General features: G+C 34.2%; 4 protein-coding genes across 6 annotated transcripts; 2 read left to right on the forward strand and 2 right to left on the reverse strand.

Annotated features, from left to right (window-relative positions):
* The first annotated feature begins 3,510 nt into the window (after nucleotides 1-3,510).
* LOC107480341 (ethylene-responsive transcription factor ABR1) lies at nucleotides 3,511-5,513 on the forward strand. 3 transcript variants are annotated; one of them, XM_016100470.3, is made up of 3 exons: nucleotides 3,511-3,598; nucleotides 3,704-4,009; nucleotides 4,261-5,140. In XM_016100470.3, the coding sequence occupies exons 2-3, from the start codon at nucleotides 3,757-3,759 to the stop codon at nucleotides 4,944-4,946; spliced, it is 939 nt and encodes a 312-aa protein (XP_015955956.1). In that variant the 5' UTR covers nucleotides 3,511-3,598; nucleotides 3,704-3,756; the 3' UTR covers nucleotides 4,947-5,140. The 3 variants fall into 3 exon arrangements, with proteins under 3 accessions (XP_015955956.1, XP_052115714.1, XP_052115713.1); XM_052259754.1 differs by lacking the exon at nucleotides 3,511-3,598 and having other exon boundaries at nucleotides 3,616-4,009; nucleotides 4,261-4,920; nucleotides 5,030-5,513; XM_052259753.1 differs by lacking the exon at nucleotides 3,511-3,598 and having other exon boundaries at nucleotides 3,617-4,009.
* A 609-nt stretch (nucleotides 5,514-6,122) lies between these two features.
* On the reverse strand, nucleotides 6,123-10,725 carry LOC107480339 (26S proteasome non-ATPase regulatory subunit 12 homolog A). Its single transcript, XM_016100468.3, has 11 exons — nucleotides 10,516-10,725; nucleotides 9,845-9,952; nucleotides 9,646-9,750; nucleotides 9,491-9,547; nucleotides 9,185-9,381; nucleotides 8,360-8,459; nucleotides 8,153-8,265; nucleotides 7,917-8,067; nucleotides 7,743-7,820; nucleotides 6,557-6,810; nucleotides 6,123-6,448 (listed from the first exon to the last, which is right to left on the reverse strand). The coding sequence occupies exons 1-10, from the start codon at nucleotides 10,651-10,653 to the stop codon at nucleotides 6,592-6,594; spliced, it is 1,266 nt and encodes a 421-aa protein (XP_015955954.2). The 5' UTR covers nucleotides 10,654-10,725; the 3' UTR covers nucleotides 6,123-6,448; nucleotides 6,557-6,591.
* Nucleotides 10,726-11,204: 479 nt separating this feature from the next.
* Nucleotides 11,205-15,144, forward strand: LOC107480337 (ubiquitin carboxyl-terminal hydrolase 27). Its single transcript, XM_016100465.3, has 11 exons — nucleotides 11,205-11,429; nucleotides 11,578-11,840; nucleotides 11,963-12,080; nucleotides 12,279-12,379; nucleotides 12,464-12,694; nucleotides 13,026-13,091; nucleotides 13,213-13,341; nucleotides 13,448-13,585; nucleotides 13,687-13,749; nucleotides 13,910-14,230; nucleotides 14,373-15,144. Exons 2-11 carry the CDS (start codon nucleotides 11,580-11,582, stop codon nucleotides 14,643-14,645), a joined length of 1,701 nt encoding a protein of 566 aa, XP_015955951.1. The 5' UTR covers nucleotides 11,205-11,429; nucleotides 11,578-11,579; the 3' UTR covers nucleotides 14,646-15,144.
* An 862-nt stretch (nucleotides 15,145-16,006) lies between these two features.
* Nucleotides 16,007-16,687, reverse strand: LOC107480338 (uncharacterized). Its single transcript, XM_016100467.2, has 2 exons — nucleotides 16,529-16,687; nucleotides 16,007-16,429 (listed from the first exon to the last, which is right to left on the reverse strand). Exons 1-2 carry the CDS (start codon nucleotides 16,602-16,604, stop codon nucleotides 16,251-16,253), a joined length of 255 nt encoding a protein of 84 aa, XP_015955953.1. The 5' UTR covers nucleotides 16,605-16,687; the 3' UTR covers nucleotides 16,007-16,250.
* Between the last annotated feature and the right edge of the window lie 7,653 nt (nucleotides 16,688-24,340).

Genomic DNA, 24,340 nt, shown 5'->3' on the forward strand with positions numbered 1-24,340 from the left:
GATAGCTCCAACTGTCCTGTTTGAAGATAATGCAGCATGCATTGCTCAACTTAAGGGTGGATACATCAAGGGTGATAGAACAAAGCATATTTCTCCCAAATTCTTCTTCACTCATGATCTTCAAAATCAAGGGACAATTGATGTCCAACAGATCCGTTCAAGTGACAATCTGGCAGATTTATTTACAAAGTCACTCCCAAAATCCTCTTTTGAAAGATTGGTACATGAGATTGGGATGCGCCGATTTCGAGACGTTAAATGATGTCGGCAAGAGGGGGAGACTGTACTCTTTTTTCCTTTGTCAGGTTTTTTTTCCCATTGGGTTTTTCTTGACAAGGTTTTTAATGAGGCAGTCCCCATCACAAAGGATATTGTACTCTTTTTCCTTCACTAAGGTTTTTCCCACATGGTTTTCTTTAGTAAAGTTTTAATGAGGCAATAACCCTAAATGGTCATCCAAGGAGGAGTGTTGTGATATGGATGACCACGTAGACTCACCTTCTCAGTATTGAAGGAATCATTCTCAAGAGAGAATGGATTTAATGAAGGTTGAAAAGTGATGACCATTTGTGTGTATAAATAGGAGTAGCATCCATCTGAATAAACACACAGCAATAATATAACACCTTTAATTCCCTCTCTCTCTTTCTTATTATAAAGCATTTAGTTTCTTTTCTCTTACTACACACAACCAAATAATAAGAGATCGATTCCCTTTTATGTTGCAATCAAATACCCTTCTCCTTATATTACTATTACAATTCTTTCTCTTCTTTTATTTTATAAGTATTTTAAATTCTATTTTCTATTACTCTTTACATATAATATTAATAGCAATATTAACCATCTTTATTATATTGAGATAGTAACAATAAACAAATGCAATTCTCTCTCTTTATTTTTAATACTTTTTCTTATCTTTGTATATATATATATATATATACTATACAACATATAATATTATTATATATATATAAATATTATTGAGTTAATTATATTAATAATAGAATCTTCTATTTATACCTCTTTATTTTATATATATTTTATTTATTTTACAACATTTCCCACCTTAATTTGTGTTAAATGTGTTATTTATTAAACAACGCTACTTGACAAAACCCGTAGCAATACGCCAATAGCGTTTGATCACATGGCCCCCAATTTTATCCAATCCGCGAGAGATAGCGCGTGTACGGTTCAACTGTTTGACTGAAACTAGCGCTGACTTAGTCTCACACCTTCATTTTGCTTACTCAAACCCTTCCATCCAAGAGTCAAAGACAATGACTCCAATATTTTTTAAATGAATTCCTTTGTTTTTCTTTGAATTCATATTATTACATATTTTTTTATATTATATAAATGGTATTATACTTTTATTAATTAGATAAATTTTTGTTCTCTATTTTATTTTGTTTATATGAATAATTAAAATTTAAAACAATAACTTGCTAATTAGGTTAACTATACTTTTTAAAAAAATTCCAAATAGGTTATATATATTATTTAAATAAAAGGAAAACAAAAATTCAAAGCTCATAACCTCTTATTTTATTTATTACTTCTAATAAAATTTTATTTTTTAAAAATAGTACCTTCTTTACTCCATCTGAAATGTATTTACATCAACTATTATTTTATCATATATTTTTTAAAATAAAATAAAGAAAAAGATGTGGAAATTGATATTATATAATAAAATACTATAATTGACAGCATCAATTAAAATAAAAAATTGAAAAAAATCATTCTCAATATTTTAGAGTTAAAACAGGACGTATGGAACATTCCTTTTTAAAAGTAAACAATTAGATATCAAATTATACTATTTAGAGATTATAAATGTTTTCATCATTAATTCTGTTTGGGTCGTATGATTTCTGTTTAACAATATTTTTTACAATTTTAAAATTAAAAGAAAAGAACTTAGTTGAATTTTATATTTTTATCTTCAATGTTTATATGAGAGTATATACGCTTCTATTATTAGTAATAAAATAGAATAAAAATCCCTTCTTATCTGTAGATAGGTTATTTAATTACAGTTATTAATTAAAGAAAAAATCATATAAAACTAAGTTGGATTAGTCTAGTAATTATCTTCCTAGTCAACTTAAATAAATGTTGGAAATTCGAATCTTGTTTTATGCATGCAGCAACTTATTAATTAACAGCAAACTCTTAAATAGATACTGAAATAAAAAAAAATGAAACATATAAACTTTTACTTTATACTTCCCGTAGTTATTAGAATTAACTATTTCATTTTAATTGTACATGTATATATTAAGAAAATAGCTAAAATATTAATGTTCAAGTGACTTAGATTTATTCTATAAATTACTCATGACATATCTTTTAGTTTCTCTGATGTTTTTCTACTATTCTATGAAAGTATTAATTCTAGAGTAATATTTTTTTAGGAACAAATATTATCTCCTCAAAAGTTTATTACGTACAAACAATTCCTAAATAGTGACTAGTTTAACAATTCTTATTTGCCACATACATTAATAGTTAGTGGAACTTATGTAAGGTATCTTGATTAAAGTTGGTAAATCGAAATTTATTTTGAGTATATTCAGATGTGACGTTAAAATTTGTGTTCCTTTTTAAAACAAATTTGTATTCTAGTTCAATTATGCCTTCTTCCTTTTTTTTTTAATAATAATGAATGGACGTGAATTAAGAAAGGGGAGTGCTAGGTAAACAATAATTATCTTGAACAACATGAATAACTATTAATCAAATAAAAGTATACTATATATTTATTTAATGTTATTAATTAAATTTATTCTTTTAACCTTATTAATTTACATTGTTCATACATTGTTCAAATATGTTGTTGATTACTCATAATTTTTTATTAAGAAAAAGTTGGACAGATGAATTGTTGCGGCTGCAACTTGCAACCTGCGACTTGCCTATTAACTGTTGATACACACCAAGGATTAAGCATCGAACTGAAAGTAGTTTTCTTTTGCTGAAGCAACTTGCCAATGTCACACCGAAAATAATTGAAATTAAACACATATAAATTTGTGGGTGCAATGCAACTTGCCTAATTAAATCAACCCGTGTCGATACAAAATAATAATATACAACCCTATCCAATATGCTCAACAGCTCCTTTTATTTATACAATCATAAGGTTTGGGAATAACGTGACAGAATTATTCAGGTGGAGTTTTGATTTACACCTCAAGTGGACGGATCTATGGCCTTATTTTCATAATTAAAAAACATCTCATCTTATATTATTATAATATTAATAATTCAAACTAAGAAGATGATGATGGATATTTTGATGTCGGCTCCTTCCTTTTCACCACCGACTTAGTTTGGTTCTTCAAGTTGGTTACCTCCACACCATGTTTCTCTCCTTTCACACCTTAATAGTGTAAGAGTTTTGACCTATCTTTATTACCCATCAATTATCAATTATTTATTCTTCTAAGCTACATGCATTTGATCTGTTTCATCAACTTGATGGTATGTATATATATTGCATCTTTCATATAATAATAATAATAATAATAATAAGGAGCAAGGGACAAAGGAAAAGAAAAGCATTTTCCCCCGTGCGGCTTATATATAGGTACATTTATATCAATGTTCAGAGGGAGTTCTAGTTCTAAGTTCTATGTTCAGATTAGAATCTTTGCATAATATATAGTTGAGTAAGTTACTTATTTGCATGCAGAAGAAACAAGAGGTGATTTTGATATACACAGATAGATAGATGATGTTTTGGGGATGCAACCAATGATTATGTTTCCCGGTCTGAATAAAGAGGAGGAGATGTATACTATGGTTGAGGCTTTGACTCATGTTGTTCGTGGAGAAATACCTCAAGAAGCTGCTGATGTTGCTGTGACATCTAACATGGCTTCTGTGTCTGCAACACCATCTACGTCCTCTTCATCTTATGGACTCAATTCTAATCTCAAAAGAAGTAGGGAAGATGATATACCCTTTCTTGCTTCATCCTCTGCTGCTATTCCACCAAGTAAGTACTACATGTATTAGTCTTTATAATTCTTAATATTTTAACCGCTAGAGTTTGGGGTAGGACCCTCTTTTGAAGATTAATATTAAATGAAATGTATTAGCAAGTATGCCCCTGTTGGGAAAAAGATATTAGAGAATGAGAATTTATATCATTTATTTTTATAGCAATGACATGACAATATACACACACTTTGACTGAGAGAGAAAGTCATGATAGAACATGGAAATGATTGGGATTTCATTATACAGTTTCAGAGCTTGCAATCAACGGGAAAACAAGAAGCGAAAGAAGCGAAATGGGAGATGATGCAATAGTGTACGAATACAGAACAGATCTAAAGAAGAATGATGAGGAGAAGAGGAAGAACAATGAAGGGAAGAGAAAATACAGAGGAGTGAGGCAGAGGCCATGGGGGAAGTGGGCTGCAGAGATCCGAGATCCATTCAAAGCAGCAAGAGTGTGGTTAGGAACCTTCAACACTGCAGAGGCTGCTGCCATTGCTTACGACCAAGCCTCTCTCCGCTTCAGAGGCAACAAAGCCAAACTCAACTTCCCTGAAAATGTTAGGGTGAAGCAACCACCACCACCAACAGCTTTCACCATTTCTCATACTGCTTCTTCTTCTTCTTCTGGTGCATATGTGCCCCTTCCACCTTCCACTGTGGAGGCTTCACCACCCAAGTTTTATGACTTCTCCTCAGAGTTTTCAGACTTCCCCATCAGTTTATATGATCAGATGTTTGTGTCGTCTGCAATGGTTTCTCATATTCAAGCTTCTTCGGCTTCATCGCCAGCGGCATCGAATTCTTCCTCTTCTTCAGTGTTTGCTTATTCTGTAACTTCTGCTCCACAGGCAACTCCAATTCCTTCTGTTTATTCTGCTAAGCTGCCGCCATGGTCTTCTTCTGGTAATAGCTCCTCTCCTTCTAGATGATTTATTCCATGAGCACCACAAAAATGCGAATTTATGAATTAGATTTTGTATGTTGATCTCATGTGTTGTTATTCTTGAGAAAGAGAGAGGGTCCAAGGGTTGACCGAAGATGCAGTGGTTGACTATGTAAGATCAGCGTACGTCACGCAACACGCAAGCATAAAAAATTACTGGAATAAGACATTTCTCGATTACGGAACGACTCACAAAAACAAATCTCAAAAGGTTGGATAGGTTTCCAACAAAGAAACGAATTAATAAATTTCTCAATCAAATTTCTACATCCGTCTGAAACAAGTAACATTATTTTATTTAATTCTTTGTTATTCTTGCTTGCAAGCATTCCTTCGCAGTCATCGTCCTTAAAACTACAAAACCAAAAGCACATCTAAGTTACACGTTCGCAATTAATTTTATTTGTATTGGAAATAAATAAGGAAATACATAATATTGCCAGTGGCGTAGGCCAACAGTCAACAGCCAACAGGGAAGGCATATTGTCGAGGGTTATATAGGGATCGGATGTAGTCATGTCTGTTTTTTTTATTAACATCATTTTATTGTTAATTGAGCTCTCTGCCAAAAACATTGCTTTCTGGACATGTTTAAAAAAATCATTTAAATGTCATAGATGGTAATTATTTTCAATTGTTTGTTCATCATATCTCAACCTCAATCCTCTGATAATGCAAATGCAACAGGTTTTGTTGCTAGTACTTTAAAAGGTAACTACGACAACCTTAAAAACTAGAAATTAATTGTAAGATTCAGACCAAATTTATCACTTATGTAAAAATTTCTTAATATCATAATTTAATCATTCAACATTTCTTTAAAAGAAAAACTGTTGACATATGATAACAACTTTCCATCATTCACCTAACAAGCATTTTGTTTTGATTGTGCAACATTCCAACGAGTCAACAATACAATAACGATTTTTTATTAAGTATTTTCCTAGTTTTTCCCTTTCCTATAATTATTTCTTTTTGCTTTGTCTCATGAATATTGCCCAATCCCATAAACTAAAGACTCATCCGAAATTCCATTTAAAGATTTGTATTTAAGGATTTGAAGATCGGTTCCTATAATCATTTCTTTCATATAGTATTGGATGCAAACACAAATTAACACCATAGGAAATTGCACGACAAACAATAAGTAGAAAAACAGAAATTGCGACCGGAAAGTACAATAGAACATTATCAGGTCAAAAGAATATAAATGAACAAGCACTCAATTTCTCAATTTCTTACCACTGCCATAACAAAGGCCATTTAGAATCCTGTCAAACGTCAGCGGTAAGGTACTATTGTTCGAGTAGTATACAACAAAGCTACTTTCAATACTAAGATGCATATATCCGGCTCTCCCCTGAACGCATGAATGAGAAAATGCAAAGTGAAAAAAGGGATCCTTGTTTACTGCAGTTCCTGACCAACCCATTCGGTGACAATTCAAACGAAAGGTAAACTCCAGTCCAAAATCACATAGGAGTTGTCCTGCAATACATCAGAAACAAACATTATGATAATACAGGAAATACCAAAAAATGACAACGAGATTTGAGGGAACAACAGACTGGAGAAAAGGAAGGTGAAAAGCTTTACCAGTGACTATAATTGTGATATGGAACATGACTCTGTTAAACCTTCAAAGCAGCTTTGTGCACCATGGTTTCCTTGTGTATTTGATGACAGCTCTTCTCCACAAGATCAAGCAGTTTCTCCAAGTTTGCTGCCCATGAGTTAAGAATATCATTGCTATCTTTTTCTGTTTGGAAACAAACTATTCCCATTGGTCTATCAATCTTAGCGATCAGTGCTTTTGACACAACCATATCCGAGAGATGCTTCTCAGCTTCCTGAATTTTGACAGGAAAATTTGTTGGGGTCATCACACCGAAAGATATCATTACAAATGCTAAATTCTTGTAAGTCACTTTGGTTTCAAAATACCCATATTAAAATTTTAAAATGCACATAGCAGCTCAGCATGCAACTGTAGAAGAACCAGATTGACATGATGTCGTGAACTTCGGCTGTGTTTGACATAGACACTAAAGATATGGACACAATATTTGTGCATTGTGTTTGACAAAATAGATAGACAATACACAACTTTAAAAAGTCTATATTACCCCTTTTATTTATTTATTTTTTCTAAACAAAATTTCTCGTCTTCTGTGTCCACCTCACTGTCCCCCTCCCCATTTCCTTCATCTTCCATGTTCTTTCTTTTCATTCCAACAACCTCCAGCCAAACAAATTGAAATAAAACATAAAAGAAAACAAAAAAATCAATTAAAAAAAGTCAGATTCACAAAGTAGATGGAATAGATGGAGGCATAAGGAAGAGGAGGAGGCAGAGAGAGAGAGAGAGAGAGAGAGAATGACGGTGGTGAGAGAAAAGGGTATTGAGAGACACAGAAGGAAGCTGGTGAGGGAGAGAGAAGGGTAGTATGTGAGAGAGAAGGATGGTGCTGTCTCTATGAAGAAGACTTGGGGAGATGATGATGTTATGAAGAGGAGGGTGGTCTTCGAATTAACTTTCTACAAGGATAAAGTTGCAAAAATTCGTGTATCACTTCTTGTGTCTCAGTGTCTCGGCTATTTGGTAGTATACAAATTGTGTCCCAATGTACATTTGTGTGTAACCATGTCCTAAAATCATTTGTCTCAGCAAACAATACCAGTGTCCATGGACACTAACCACGTGCTGGAACCAACACTAGCATCCAGTGAGATATTTTTGAACACTCCAAAATAGCACATAATCATAAATAGCATTACAAACCTGTACACTGAGGCACAGAAGCTCAGCAAGTCTCTTCAAAGTAATTCTTGCGTAGTATTTTGATACAACAAGAATATTCTGCAAGATAATGGAAGTACACCAAATCAACAATTCCATGATATCAACCAACCAAATTAATGGGATTAAGAAATTAATATAACATCGGGTGATTACGTGTTCAATTATCCTTTGCTTCAGGTCCTCTGCTGCTTTTTCACCCAAAGATGACCCAGAGATATTTTCATTCTCAAAGTCATTCTTATATGTCTCCCATAAAGTGTTCCATTGGATAACCTCCATGGTGACCAGCTGTTTCAATAGGTGCCTATGGCACAACATTTAACAATGAAATCACAACAAAATATTTGAACATGAATAAGAAGACATGAGAGCAGCATTAGGTAACATACTTAAAGCTTGGAATTTCAGATAGATTCTTGTCTTCCAAGGTGGAATTGAGAAGGCTTGACTGCATGGGATCATGTGGTGCCAAAACCAAGTACCAACATATTTTTCTCAAGATCTATAATAAAGATATTTGTCATTAGAAAGTAATGTCATGTAACATAATAAAATTTCTCACAGTAAAAAAGTAGCCAAAAGAAAGAAGAGCCTACAGGAGTCCAGTCAGCTGGGTTTTCTTTGACAGATGGTATCTCATATATAGCCTTATAGCAACGGCAAATTTCAAGATAGTCATTGTTATGGGAATAATACCTTCACACACAAACATAAAACATCATAAGAAAATTAATGTTTTAAGATCAGCAGAAAACAACAGATATAGGTATTTTTAAAAAATTGTTGCAACATAGTAAAATAAAAAACCACTTATCAACACCACTCTACATTACTAAAGTGATATAATCCACTGTTAGATTCCAGCATGGTCCATATAATTTTAGTATCCTAGATCATCCTATATCGATTGGCACAGTTTCGATGTCAGACTGCATGAACCATCAATTTTGCACAAGGCTATTGACTTCAAAATATTAGAAATAGCATTTTGCAAACATTAATGAAAGAAGAAAGCAATTTTTTTAAAAAAAATGATGATTGCCATAAAATTAGGACGAATATACAAGTGATTGCCAAATAAAATACTAAATAATTAAATTCCGATATTGATCAATTATACAACTAAAGAGATTAAGGTGCATCTATAGTCACAAGTATAATTAAGAGAACCTGAGGAAATCCTACAAGATAGACAAAGATAGATAGTCAGTACACACAATTAATTTATGGAGACTAATACCACTATGCCTTATTCTGGGAAATTCAAAATCAAGAATTAATACAAGAATTTAGTTGATAGTAAATTCATTCAAAATCAAATGGATTATGGATGAAGAGATGAAAGATGCAAGGTTCAACAACAGCATTTACAACTATATCAGGGTAAAACAAGACAAGGCAACAAGTAGGAACTTATTTACCGAATCATCAATTCATAATAGATTCGCTTTAACTCCAACAGAGATGGTATATCTGCAGGAGCCTCTTCAACAACATTATCACCTTCTTTAGGCTTCTTCTTTTCTTTAGATGGATCAACATCAAATACTCTTGGACTAATCTTTCTTGAGAGAATTTGAGCACGAACATAATCCTGCCGGTCTAGGCACAATCGTACCTACATAATTCAATATATAAGACTATAAACTCAGGCAAATGAATTGAAACACATGAAATATTTAGCTAATACTGATATCACAAATGTAAGAAGGTATAGTATCTCATACTTGCTCGAGAATAAATGCAATTTTCTCAGTTTTGGCCATCGCACCAAAAGTTTCAACCTGATCGTATAACCATCAGATCAGACAAGTGAATTGAAGTACAAAATGAATAAATAGTCATAAAAAACCCATCAAATTAAAACAAGTCAAACACCAACCGCAATTTCTTGCATCAAATCAGCAGCTTCAGCTATAAGGCCTTGTTCTTCCTTAATCTTTGCAAGTTTCTTGATCAATCGAGCTCTCTCAATCTCAACGTATATCTATTAAAAGGTACAACATATTAAGTATACATACATCTTATAAGATGGATATCATAGATCAACAGAATGGAAAGCAGATATACTGTACGCTTACCTTCCCTGCAGATACACTGTTCAATGTTTTGATGAGCTCTATACGAGTTTCAATGTCAGGTGTCTTGTCAATAAATTGCATAGCCTGCTGGACCATAGCTGTTACAGCCTGTGAGCATAATTTAAGCTTGTTAACAACAGGCCACATCGTGTCTCTTGTACTACTTACAAATTGCAAGAGAGGAATGTAAATATTAGCTATCATAGGCAAAAGTTCTTATATAGAGGCTAAATCAACAACAATTCTACAGGTCAAGGAACTTTTGTTCTTGTATAGCAGCAACGATTTACAAAATGTTGCACATGTTAGGCTAATAGCACGCTTGCATTTAACTCCATGGACTGGAATTAGAATTCTCATGTTCCTAATATGCTGATCAAAAGCAACATTATATCGTTGAAGATCAAATAACCTAAAATAGTCTTTCTTTAACAGGCACAAGGACAGTCTTTAACCGGAACATTGGATACCAAACTACATCATAGAACATTATCATATACTGAATTTCCATTACAAACAAACAGCAACAAGTTAGTTTATAAGCAAGCTAAAACCCTAAACCTCTGTATAAACCACACTGAAATAGAGAGAACCACGTAACCAAAGGGTTTCTTCCGCATACATTTAAAAAAAAAATAAAATAAAATAAAAGGAAATTGTTGAGCAATTACCTGCTTAAGCTGGCCGCGTCGTTTGGATAGAACGACAATCTGGTCGCTGAGGGTTTTCCATGCTCGAGCTTCAAAGCAGAGCTGCAAAATGTCGGTGACGGCCTTTCTGGTACCGGCGACGTCACCGGCGAGCCTCATCTGCTTCTCCACATTCAGCAACTGCTCTATCGAGGCGTCTAAATTCCCAGAATTGGAAATTAAAAGTGGAAGTAGAGAAGTCATGCAGATAAAAAAAAGGGAGATCTGAAAGGGCGTAGATCGATTATTATGAACGAAGATTAGTGAATGAAGCAGTGACAGAAAGATGCATACCATGGTTTGGGGTTTGGGGACGAGGGAGAGAGAGAGATCTCTTCGAATGAGTCGTTCGATTATTGAAAATTGAATTAAAAAAAGTTGGAGGAGGAGGAGGTATAACTGCAGTGCCGATTAAGAGTGCAGGAGTTAAATAGGGCCCTCTTTTTCATTGTGTACGTAGGCCTGCAGCGAGTTTCATGGGCCTAGTAACCACCACTGCCTTTCGTGGCCCGAAATTTTACTGCCCTAGCCGGCCCGACGGGACCACATTCCTTTCTTAGAAGGGCTTTTTTTTCTGACAAACAAATGTTAAAAATATGTAAAAAAAATGCTTAATTTAAATAAAATAATTTCCTTTTCCGTTTTCTCTGTTGTGCCAAGGCTTTTATAAATAGGATGGGTTTCAGATCAAAAACATAGAAAGAGAAATGGGCTTTTCACGATTTTGTAGTTCGAACTTGGAAGTTGCCCCATGCCGGTTGCGCTCTATCTTTGTCGGCTCCCCATGTCCACCTTCGTTTTTCTAAGCAAGTAGCGGGAGGAACTGAAAGTCTGAAACATCACCGAAAGGGTTCAATTCCCACGAAGAACCAATTTTGAATCCACTTCTTTGAAAGGTAAAGTTGCAGCAACCACATCACCAACCCAAACGGGTCTTAACCGTTAATCTAAAAGGGTTCCCACATACCCACTGAACCCCACCTTTCGTTCTTCTTTCCTCACACTTAACATTAGTTCCGATTTGTTGTTTGTTTTTTTGCTCAGCTATGTTGGGTCAAAGTAATGGGAACCAAGCTTCTTATCTCATGTATTGGGCACTACCCTCTACGGTTCTTGCTGGTCTTGTTGGTGCTGTTTTGGCACTTAAAGATGGCAAATTCGCCATTCCAGCTACTCTACCATGGTCATATTCCTTCCGTACAGATACTACCACTAATAACAACAATAATAATAGCTTGGAGAAACCGCTGCTGGTTCCTGGGTTGCAGAACCTCGAGAACAATTGTTTCCTCAATGTGGTTTTGCAGGTAAAGTCTTGTTCTTATTGGGTTGTTGGAACTCGTGGTGTTCCATAGAGTAAAATGTCCTAGATGCAAATGTTGCATTTTTTCTTCTATGAATTTGAGTTGAATAGTTGAATTTGTTGCAGGCTCTTGCTAGCTGTTTTTGCTTTCAGAGTTTTCTTCATAGGGTGATTTCAGAATGTGGGACTCAGGACTTGGATGAAAGCATGCCTCTTGCACTTTCTTTAGCTTCTTTATTACAAGGTAGCACCATGTTAAGTTTATTTCTCAGCCCATTGTATTTCATTTTGTATTTTATGCAAATTGAAATAACCTGAATGCCTAAATGACTGGTAGATGTTTGGTCAAGGTTTTTTAATATTGATTTTACCTAGTAAGATATTTTATACGATTTTTGCATCAAGCACCATTGTATAGCTTGTCCATGTTATGTATTTGCAGAGCTTGGTTCAGTTTGTGAAGAAAAGGTTACTCTTAGTCCACGAACGGTGATGCTTACCATGGCTCATTACATTCCAAACTTTAATCTGACAAACCAGCAGGTAGAATTTTGATTCTTAGATGCTGTAATGACTGAATGATGCTTTAGGTTTCTGTTGATTTATTCTTAGTTGTGTGTCTTGTAGGATGCCGCTGAAGCATTTCTACATCTGTTGTGCTCATTGAGAGAAGAAATCGGAGGTTGTTATGCTCCAAAGATGAGTTCTTTAGCAGACATTTTTGCTTCTAATAATAGAATTCTTACTCGAATACATAGGGACTGGCAGAGTGAGCATGAAAGATGGCACCAACTCTACCTTGGACCCTTTGATGGGATTCTTAGTAGCAGCTTGACCTGTCAGAGTTGCTCATCCCAGGTATACAAGGCTTTCAATGCAGTTCTCTTACCTTTGCTGTTAATTGTGAGTACACTTTATGTATTGTCCAACAGTTTTGATTTGACACTGTTGCATTAGGAGGAGAAAGGTTCCAAGGTAATCGAAATGGCTAAAATAGGAGAAATGTTAGAATTAACTAATTGATTTTGTATGATGACATGGGTTAGATTTGAGAAGCTAAGAAAAGACTCAGTTGTAGCTCTATCTAAAGATAATGGTACTCCTAACCTTTATTTCTAATGTAAACATTTTCTTGTATCTGTCTGAAATTTTAATTTAATTTCAAACTGTATATTTGTTTGTTTTGCAGATCTCAATTAACTTAGAACAATTTGATTGTTTGCCTCTTTCACCTGTACTTAGTGGTTCCACCCTGGTGAGTTTCAAAAATTCAGTGCCAATTATATTGTTGTTTTAATTTCAATATTATTTCTTGGGTAACTGAAATTCTGCAAGCCTTCATGAGCTCTCTGATTAGTTGATGTCTCTCGCTTCAGATATTTGGATGTGCATTGCTGGATTGCCTGAAGCAATTCATTGTTGCTGAGCATGTTGAGAACTATCACTGCCACTACTGTTGGCATAATGCTGCGATCAAGTATCTTTCATTAATGGAACGAAATGAGGTAATTGTTTCGAGAGGGTACAGGCAGCTTCGGGATGCATAAACAGTGGTCAGAATCTTGCAATTGACTGCTTTTCGTGTTGTAAATTTGTGGCTTTATTAATCAGGTAGAGCTTGAAAAGCTTAGGAGATGCTCTGACCAAGAATTATGTGACTGCCGGGAGATGTGTAATCTTGGAAACCTACCTTGGTCAAATAGGTTTTCTCATACTCTGAAGCAGCTAAGTATTGCTCGATGTCCAAGGGTATGTGTTCCGTTTCTTCGATCAGCTAGACATACTTGTTCAATGATACAGTTAGCTTTGGATTTCCCAGTTGCTTGAAATGTTTGGATCTCTGTTTGCAGATTTTATGCATTCAGTTGAAAAGAGTTCATATGAATAACTTTGGAGAACCTATCAAACTGCAGGTATTTTTAATGTTCAGTGAATCATGATGTTTACGGGCTGGAAATATCCTTTCCTATTGTTTAAATCTGCAGAAATTTACAGGATACAAAAACAAAAAATAGCATATAAATGGTCATGAAAGAGTTTTTGTGTTATGATGATGGATTGATGGTGTTACAGGGTCATATTTCTTTTCCATTGATTTTGGATCTGTCTCCATTCATGACAACTAGGCTGGGAGTAAAGATACCAGATAAATATGGACAAAGTCTGCCATTAAATCTACGGCATAGCAGAAGAATCCCTCTACCATCAGAGGGGAAGATGTTGAGTTTCAGTGGAGATTGTGAGGAAGCAACAGAACAAATCAATTCAAATGATATTAATGATGTTGGATTTGTCTCAAATAGACAGGCACTTCCTAGTGACACGTTGTTTCCCTGCTCTGAAGGCTCTTCGGAAGGGATTTGGCTGGACACACATATGCAGCCCATTAACAAGGTTGGTCCAATGTTGCGCGCACTCGTGTGTGATTTATTTTTTTAAATGTACCTGTATTTTCTTCTTAAATAATGCTAAAATGGAAGGTTGAGTTGGCATTTGCAGTTACTTTCATCTGCTCATTGTCTAAGGCTATATGCAGGTGAACACTTCTCAAAGTTCAGTTTCTCAAGAAACATGTTTGTATCGACTTGTTTCTGTTGTGGAACACTTTGGAAAAGCTGGAAGTGGGCATTACACTGTTTATAGATGTGCAAGGGCGGAATCCTCAGGAGATGTCTCCAATGATTCCTCAAATCAAACTCCAATGCGCTGGTATTGTGTTTCGGATTCTCAAGTGAATGCTGTTTCAGAGTTGGATGTTCTTTCCTCTGAGGCCAGCATGCTTTTCTATGAGAGAATTCCAACAAACTGAAAGCTTAGATAATTTCAGTTGAACAGTTTTTTATTGGGGGAGTGCAATGACCTGTGTTCCAAGTCAAAAGAACTTATGGTGTGTCATTTATCCTGACTAGGAGCAGCATAAGGGACTTGTGGTCCAAAATGCAAGACCTTAAAAAATGGAAGCCTATATTTGAAGGTTTGAGAAGTGTAATTTACAAGGATGGAATCCAAGCATGATCCCTCGAGAGTGGTTATTTGCTTTCATCTAAAGAAAATGAAGATACAAACAGCAACAGTTGCAGTGTAAATTATTGCTTGCATGAAACTAATCTTTGTTATTCAATTGTTACATAACTGTAAGAGGGGTGCTTAAGTTCTCACTGAAATTATAGAAATGGGTTCATGTAACTTAGATCTTAGAGCTCAAGCTAAATGCTAGCTAGCTGCTGCAATCTTTTACGTGGTGATGTACTTGAATCAAACGACAGCCAAATGCTTTGAAATAAAAAAAGGAGTTTGCAGATTTTTCATATTATTGACGCAACAGTGTGTATCATTATTGATTTATTACTATTTAAACTGCGATTTTCATGAGCTTTTTTGAATAACTTGTACTGTGAAAGTGGAGAATATACTCATACACCTGCATCACTACGTAAAAAGTTTGGATTGGTTTTATTTTAAATTAGATACAAATTAAACATAAATTGTGTTATTTTCATAAGTAGAATGGAATTCTTTTCTACATGATGAAAATAAAATAAGGATGGATACAGATTAACTTTCAAAGAAAGAAAAAGTTGTACGAAACAATTTAAATAAAAAAGTTCCATCTGTTGAGGTGCATAAAAATGACCATCATTTCTCTACACAGCCACACATATATCTCAACCAAAGTTTAATCTTTTGGTATCTCTAATATATAATTAATTCCTGTAGCAAAAGATAGGGTGTTCACGGGTTCGAGTAACTCGATTATTTGTCCGAATCCAAATCAAACCGATTAAATTGGTTCTAGAACCAATGAGTAATTGGGTATAATTGAACCCGACTCGATGAAACCCGATCATGATTGGTTCGGATATTGGTTTTGAAAAAACGGAATCCAAACTACCCACAAAAGCCATTGTCCTTTTATTAAATAAAAAATATAAATTCTAATAATATATATAACTTTTACACTAATTAACCTAACTCTATTATAATTGTGAGTTAATGAGTATTTTTTTTATTGTTAAAATATTACTAACTTGTTAGTTGATATTACATATATACTATATTTACATAATTTTTCAAAAAAAAATTATTTTTAAATATTTTTTTTAATTTCTATTTTATCGGATACTTAATTATCCGAATGGAATCCATTTTTAATCCGTTTAATTTATGAGTACACAATATATATATATAAAAAAAATATCAAACCAATCCAAAGTAATTACAATTTAATTGGATCGATTCTCATCTTATTCCTAACCAATCCGACTAATAACCACCCCTAGCGAAAGACGTTTGTTTATGATATAGGAAAGTGGAATATTTTATTATTGTCTATAGCAGATAATTTACAATGCTAAAACAATTTTAGTTGTGTAAACTAACCTAAATATAACACAAAATTGTAAAACAAAAGAGTTCAATTATGAATCGGGGGCTTCCTACTAGCTGGAGTGTAATCCATTGCGAAAACTTCGCCACTGCTGCCATTTCCTTCATCTTCTTTTGGCTTAAATTTATCATCACCATGATGATCATGATCTATATTTGCATCCTTAGTAGTGCCACCCATGTTGCTTCTTTCTTTAAGTGTTCTTGCTGCACATGCCAACAAACAAACAAACAAATTAATAAAATTGAAAATCATGGAAGAAATGTTAATTTCATATGATCCTATGATAACCAACAATAAAGTACCTCTAGCTTGTATTGTGATGAAGCAGAGGAGGATGAGAACCACAATTAGAGTGCAATTCTTTTGTACACCAGCCATCTCTGATCTTAAAATTTGTGTGTGCTGTATAAGAAGAAGATCTTGAATTCTTGATGATCTGAATATAGCTATGCATGTGCTTATATTATAGGCCTTTATATAGAAACAAGATTATAGGAGAGCCAATGGTGGCAAAGATTTATTGGGTATGCATATATTGCTATAATGCTATAGTAGTGGTAGCTAAGCATGGTGGTCTACGAGGGTCACATCACTGTTTTTTTATGTCTGCCTTGAAATAGACATCTATGTATGTGACTCTAATTGGGAAAGACTTGAACCGAGAAAACCAGAAATCCCACTATCCTCTCAATGAATGTCAACCTGCACTATTAAGTGTAATTTGGGCCATCTTAGTTTCCCTTTTATGTCAACTGCTTCCTCTATAGTAATATCATTAACATTATTACGACCCCACATACATTTTCAGTATATAATAAACTTGTTAATTCTATATTCCACAAAGATTTCAATTTAATCCTTTGATGGTTAAATTCTTGTTACTGTCGTTATCATATTTGAAATTTGATTGAGGAAATGTCTACAATGTTGAGCTGGGACAATTAAACATGTGCCTCAATTTGCAGACAAAGCAATACCTTTGAGAATGCAAGATTATTTATGCAGAGCCATATATGCATCTCTAAGGCCTGCTAATGTGAAGCATGAAAGCTTGCCTTGTCGATACCCACAAACACATACAATGTGATGTGAAAAGGTTTAGTGAAACATTAGTGTTTATGCTGCCACCTACCATGTATGTACATTATATTGTTTTTTGGCAGTTAGTTATCGACAATACCCTTCTTTCGAATTCAGTTGCTGCATGCCCTTGTACTCACTTATGTAAGCAAAAAATGCTAGAGTCAACATTTTTAATTGTTTATCCAAATTTATTTGATTTGTATAGCGGATCCCACTTGGTAGGAAGATATGGTTATTTTTCACTAATGCATGCATATTTGTTAATTAAGAAATAAAGCTTAAATTTGGTGAATTATTTGAGAGCAAGTGGCAATCATTCAAATGGCTTGGTATTTAAGAGGATGCCAATCATGGCTTAATTAACACTATTGCTTTGTCATAATAATATAATAATAATGGTGGTTGTTTTGTTGTGTTGTGGTTGTATTCTTGCGTGGCCTCAAGAAGTTAGAGTGCATTAGGAAGGAGATTTGATTAATTAGTTAATGATGGATGGATGGAGGAGGGGTAGCTAGGCATTAATATTAATGAATGGAGGGAGTAAAACCGACATTGGTGAGAGTAGCATCGTTTTCAGATCGGACGATGGACAATGTTATTTGTTTGTTTGGAGGAGTAAGACAATAGACAGTGTTCTTTGGGTCACATGGGACGATCTACTAGGTAGGGCTGCCTGTGTCCCTCACAAATTGCACATGATTAATGATTTGGAAGGATATATTTAAGGCTATGACATGGACACAGTAACGGTAACCTAAGGGCTAAGGAGAATGCTACAGTTAACTAGTTAAGCAATCAACCAACTTGAGTTAGTCGACTAGTCAGTTCACTTGTCTGCTTAAATAAATGTCGGAAATTTGAATCTCATCTTATGCATGCAACAATTCATTAACTAATAACAAACTCTTAAATAGAGCTTAGATCTACGACAGATTAATCCTTGTCTGTCGGGTTATCGTCAGAAAAAAAAAAAAAAATAAAACTAGTTAAGCAATCATCAATCAAATTGCATTGGGCTAATTAAGGCTGATATATATGATCTAACCTAAATTTGTATCTTTAGCTCTTTACAATTTTTGTGTCTTTATTAAAATAATGATGAAAATTGATTTGTGACAATTTTTTGCCAGAATATGACGTAAGACTAATTTGCTTAATAATATTGAGAATTGATTTGATAACTAAAATTTGTTAAAAACTAAAATATATAATTAAAATTTTTATGGACTAATTTAATATATTTTTAAAAAATAATTGTGCAAAACAGTTGAGTATTACTTGATTCAGTTGTGTTTAGAGAATTCTTTGTTTGTTTATTCTTTTTCAACGGAACACGTTTTTTCATTTTTGTTTTCCATTTTCCATTTTTCTTATTTTTTTCATTTGGTCTTGTTTTCCATTTTCCATTTTTCTTATTTTTTCATTTGGTCTTGTATCTATGCAATGCAAGTATTTTTTTTTTCCCTTCTCTCAGTAGACCTCTGCCAGATCTTGTTATTCAAAACCGCCAACTTATTTAGATTTTTAGCTGAAATTTAACTAACTGGACTTGACTAATACTGAGGTTTTTGCACTTGAACCAATTCCATATGATTCTATGCAAGTTTGTTGATGCACACTTTTGTTTGGGAATGTATGTTTATAGATCGGATAACCCCCAGTATTGCGGTCCCGGTTGCTCAATGATCTCTCTAGTCTATTCCAAATTAAAATATAAAAGAATCCCAACCTATTCAAAGTACAAAGAATCTAAAAAGTTAATCTTTAATCACTTCTTCTATTCGGATTTCCCCCATATGTTTTTATCAAATATATACTCCAGCTGCTTGTACTTATTAGTCCGTAATGGCTGGATGGATATTCAATTGAGTTTTTGATTAATAAATAATTGAATTACGAAACTGACTTGTTTGGAATCATGAAAGAAACTTCAAACCAATAATATATTCCTGTTAGAACCTTTTTTCTGTTTTATATATATAAGTAACCAACAGGTCTAGTCAATAATAAGTTAATAAGTATTTTTAAATTACACTTTATACTAATAAGTAATTATTATTAATTAGTGATTATTTAAATTTTATTTTTTTAAATATAAAATTAATAATTATTAATTACAGTTATTTAAAATTAATTAATTAAAAGTTATTTACCTATATTTTTTCTATATATATTGATAAGAGATTAGAATATATACGGTAGTTTATTAGCTAACAACAAATTTTTAAATAAAATTTTAATTTGCAGTGAATTAACTCTTGATCTCTCAAATTAAAAATAACGTGAAAAATAAAAAAAATTAGATGAATAAGTTAATTTTATAATCAAATCCAACAAAGTCTTTTTTTTTCTTTATTTTTCTTCTTTCTCTTTCTCCTTCTTTAACTAGGATTTTTTTATTATCAATTTTTAAATTATTGGTTACTTAGCATAATTTCACTAAGTGTGCGGATGATTATTCTATTAAGATTTAGGTGTTTAATTTGGAGGTATAATGTGTTTTAATTTAATTGATAGTTGTTCATGTTGTTCAAGAAAATTATTGATTACCCTTATCAAATTAATCATTTGATCATGTAGTATTCCCGAACCAAAAATACCCAAAACAGGTCTGTTACACACAACAGAATCTTCTGTTACTAAGCAATTTAACTACTTAATAGAACAACTGTCTTTCCCCTTCCTGTAAGAAGTAATTATCTGTTTAGTTAAAATAGAAATTCTGTTAAGATAGTTAGCAATATATATAAACCAGCAATGAGAATACACAACACACTTTGTAGTTTCTTCTTCAACCCCTTCTCTATTCTCCTAAGTCTTCACTAACAGAATCTGTTGGATATACACTAATATAGCATCCAGTCATCTCTTATATATAATTATTACCATTCAGGCGACAAGCTTCTTGGTTGGATTATTATTAAATTAAACCTGAAATAGTAGCATGAATCATGCATGGGACATACATCTAGGCTATAATAATTTAGTTATAGAATTGTTTATGCATGCCTTGTTGATTTTAAAGCATTCTTATAATCAGATTTATATTATTGAACTTTTGTGACATGTCTTGTCTCAGTCCATATCCTAGTCTACAGTGTCTATAGTGGTTGACGGCTAAAGAAGCACTTATTTTTATTCTAAATATGTCACTCTTCTATTTACCACAATCATCCATAATATAATATCGATATAATCTAGGTGAGTAATTTTATTAAAATTCGACTAGTAAAAAAAATGAGTAATCTCATATCATTAGATATAATTTCACACTATAAAAAATAGGTTTAATTACTTTGCATGTCCCTATAATTTTACCGAATTTTCAATTAGGTTCCTATATTTTTTTTCTTTTCAATTGGGTTCCTATACCTTTTTTTTTTCAATTAAGTCCCTATTAACGTTTGACGTTAAAAAAAAAACGTTAGTGAGCTGTGGAATGACTTATTTACCCCTGTCTTCTCCCTATAAACACTCGCATCGCAGTATCTGAGGTTTCTCTTCTTCTCCCTTCTTCAATTTCAGTTTTCATATTCTCCAACTTTATGGCTCATAGTCAAGGAACCTCATTCATTCTATCTTTGGGAAGCTGTGTTTCCAGGAGCTCGTACTCGAAGGAAAGAAGACACCTGTGTTTCTGTGGAGAGGCAGTAACCGTCCGCCGTTCCTCAGCCGTTTCTGACCATGGTAGAAGGTATGTTACTTGTGGGAAGATATCAAAATGCAACTTTTTTGAGTGGATTGATGATTTTGATTGGATTGAGGTTGATGATGGTGCAAAGAATGGGTGGCCAAAGGAAAAGGAAAGGCGGGTTCACTGTTTGTGTGGTGACACTCTGAGTCTTCAAATTTCAGGAACAACAAAGAATCCTAATAGAAGATTTGTTTCTTGCCCTAATAGAAGATGCAAATTTTTTGAGTGGGTTGATGAAGTTGGTGCAAGAAGTAACGTGTCTGCTGCTGCTGTTGGAGTTGTTGGAACACAAAATTCTGCTAAGCTGGAAGCTGAAATGTGGAAATTGGATGCACAAGAAAGAAAGATAGAGAGGCTAAACGTGGAGATGGAGAGATTAATTGTTGAAGGCAAAGAAATAGATGCTTGTGTGGGTAGATTATGTGATGAGTTGAATATTCTCCAAGAACAAGTTGGGAGGTTGGATGACAATATGAAAATTCAATGTAAAATGCAATATATGCTATTTATGTTTTTGCTAGTCTTAATAATTGGAATGTGGTTTGCAAGAGTTTAGAGTTATGTGTGCTATGAAGTTGTAATATAAGAGATTGTATGGCTTCAATCCAATTAAAGTTAATTAAGTTTAGTTTGAATCAATTTTACACTTTGATGTATTTTGTGTGTATAACAAATGATAGTTGGGAAGCAACTTTATCAATCTGAATAGTTAAATTTTCACAATTGACAACAACTTACAGCAAGAAGTGGCTAGAAAATATGCTACATATATTTTCATTAAGTATTCCTGTAAACCATACTTACACAAAATATCATAACATAAGTGGTCATATAATATGCCACATATAGTTAAGCCAAAATAAAGATCCAAAAAGTGCAACAATTAAAAGTGGTCCAACCTGATTACAAAATATCAAAATAGTGGTCCTATCCACATAATAAACAGTGGCCACATAGACATAATTCATCACAAGATATACTATTTAACAGCAACCCCAACAACCCTAACTATAAATATAAAGAGACTTCAGTCATCACTTAGGTCTATATGTAGACTAGGTGCTCCTTTTTGCTTCATCACTCCTAACTTCAGCCGCCCACTTCTCCTCACACCAAACACCTTTGTCTTTGGTAAAGGTTGAGAAGATGCTTTAGGTGCTTGGTCAGATTTTGCAGTTGCCACAGCTAGGAGAGGCTGGGAGGCTGGCCCTTCAAGAGGTAAGGCTTGTTGTGAGGTGGCTGTAGTTGGAGCCAATGCACCGGTGGATGTGGTTGGAGCCTGAGAAGCTGAAGTTGCAAGTATGGGAAGTGGTTGAGTGGAGGCAGCAACAGCAGGTGTGGCAGGTAGCTGTTGGGAAGATGCAAGTGTGGTGGGGAGTGGTTGTGAAGATGTAGCTCTACCCCTTCCTCTACCCCTTCCCCTGCCCCTTCCTCTTCCCCTGCCTACCCCTGTTTGCCTTATTCGCTCAGATTTGCGGATATTCACACCGGATCTGTTGTCGGCAGCAGGATCAGTGTCAACAGCAGCTGCAGGATCAGCAGCAGCAGCAGTAGGCACAGTGTCAGCAGCGTTCGAACCTTCTCCGTTGGCGGCAGCAGCAACACCAGGTTCTGAAATCAGGTAAACAGCAGATTACAACATGAATATTCAGCTCTTTTTTCAATGAATTTATAATCCATTTACAATTTATTTATAACACAGCATAATCAATTGATAATCATCTTATAGTCTATTTATAAGGCAGCATAATCTGTTTGCAATCCAAATCAATTCACAACAATTTATAACACAGCATAATAAATTTTCATACACCTCAAATACCCTATAATTTCGAATTTAAAATAGTAAAACAACAGTTTGTAGGTTCAGATTTGCATGATACCTGACACTATTGGATTGGGACAATGCCTTCTATTATGTCCATATTGGCCGCAGTTGCTACATGTAACAGATGAACCCGTCCTCCTTAGCTTTGTCTGAGAATGGTTCTCATCAGGTTCTCTGATCCTCACCATCCGTGGTCTTCCTGGCTTCACCCTAAAGATGGGAGGTATGATGGTGTCACACTCAACCTTCGGCCACATATTTTCTCCATTGATTGGAGAAACTAAGTTACCATAAGTTGCAACATAGGCTGCTGGGCTATAAAAGTTGCTGCAATAATCTTCTAGACTGTCCCCTTTCTCGAATATGGCACAACAAGCATGCGGGCAGGGCATTCCACATAACCCCCAAAATCTGCAGCTACACATTCCAGCCAACAAGTCAACCACAAACCTCTCAACAATCATCCGGTTCTTATGAGAAACTTCGTATTTCAGTCCTCCAGCCCATCTTGCTTGCCACTCCATAGCTCGCGTAGCAATGACATCAAGCCTCTTTTTGGGTTTAGGCATGATTGTACCCTCATATTTTTCGGCCTTCTTCTTTTCTTCAGCAAACCGAGACATCCAATAACATCGAATCAACTCGAACATAGTAAGTATGGGCTTGTCTCTTGCCTCCAAGATCCTACCATTGAAAGCTTCAGATATGTTATTCATCAACATGTCGCTCTTAGCAAGAAACGTGAAATGGCTCTTGCACCAGAGCTTTGGATCCAATGATAATAACTTTTCATAGCATTGACGGTTGATGTTCATTAGTTGAGTCATCCTCCTCTCCCATTCCTCAACATATATAGCTTTAGCTATTGATAGAATTAGATCCCGCAAAACAGTCCCACCTCCATATGCTTTCTTGCAATTCGCATACAGATGTCTCAAGCATAGTCGATGCTCTAACGCCGGCATCATCTCTTGAATAACTTGCATCAAACCCTACAGCACAGCATATATAATTCAGATTCATATAGCTGCATCATATCATATATAATAACTTTTTATAGAGCTGCAACATAGCATATATAATTCAGTTATAAAACGCAGCAACATATGAGCTAAATTTCAATTTTCAGTAGCTACAACATATCATATTAAAAGTAAATAAATTAATAAATAAATAAAAAAGGTAAATTCTTATATCACTGTTTTTGTTTTTCCCCATAAAAATAACTTTTCAAATTTAGACATAATCAAATGATGAATCGATGCAAAAGAAATGAGACTTGTGCATCTATGATTTAAGGGTCCACCATGATAACTGACAGAACATTTCAATAATCTCAAAAATCAAATAAAGAAACTTGATAAGAAAAGTGACATGCATTATTCTAGTGCTTAATGAGGTCTACACTATAGATATATTTTAACAGCAATATTTATTGTGTGGCCAATGAGGTCTACACTATGCATTATTCTCCTCGCCCAATAAGCCTTTGTGACTGAAATATTAGCC

Source organism: Arachis duranensis, chromosome 3 (genome assembly GCF_000817695.3).
Source record: "Arachis duranensis cultivar V14167 chromosome 3, aradu.V14167.gnm2.J7QH, whole genome shotgun sequence".
Taxonomy (NCBI): Eukaryota; Viridiplantae; Streptophyta; class Magnoliopsida; order Fabales; family Fabaceae; genus Arachis; species Arachis duranensis.

Coding starts and splice junctions, on each gene's coding strand:
- LOC107480341 (XM_016100470.3), top strand. CDS start 3,757: ATGCAACCAATGATTATGTTTCCCGGTCTGAATAAAGAGGAGGAGATG. Junction 4,010..4,260: donor CTCTGCTGCTATTCCACCAA/GTAAGTACTACA, acceptor TTCATTATACAG/TTTCAGAGCTTGCAATCAAC.
- LOC107480338 (XM_016100467.2), bottom strand. CDS start 16,604: ATGGCTGGTGTACAAAAGAATTGCACTCTAATTGTGGTTCTCATCCTC. Junction 16,430..16,528: donor CATCACAATACAAGCTAGAG/GTACTTTATTGT, acceptor TGGCATGTGCAG/CAAGAACACTTAAAGAAAGA.
- LOC107480339 (XM_016100468.3), bottom strand. CDS start 10,653: ATGAGGCTCGCCGGTGACGTCGCCGGTACCAGAAAGGCCGTCACCGAC. Junction 9,751..9,844: donor ACAGTGTATCTGCAGGGAAG/GTAAGCGTACAG, acceptor ACCTTTTAATAG/ATATACGTTGAGATTGAGAG. Junction 8,068..8,152: donor TCTGAAATTCCAAGCTTTAA/GTATGTTACCTA, acceptor GTTGTGCCATAG/GCACCTATTGAAACAGCTGG.
- LOC107480337 (XM_016100465.3), top strand. CDS start 11,580: ATGTTGGGTCAAAGTAATGGGAACCAAGCTTCTTATCTCATGTATTGG. Junction 13,092..13,212: donor TACTTAGTGGTTCCACCCTG/GTGAGTTTCAAA, acceptor CTCTCGCTTCAG/ATATTTGGATGTGCATTGCT. Junction 13,342..13,447: donor CATTAATGGAACGAAATGAG/GTAATTGTTTCG, acceptor TTTATTAATCAG/GTAGAGCTTGAAAAGCTTAG.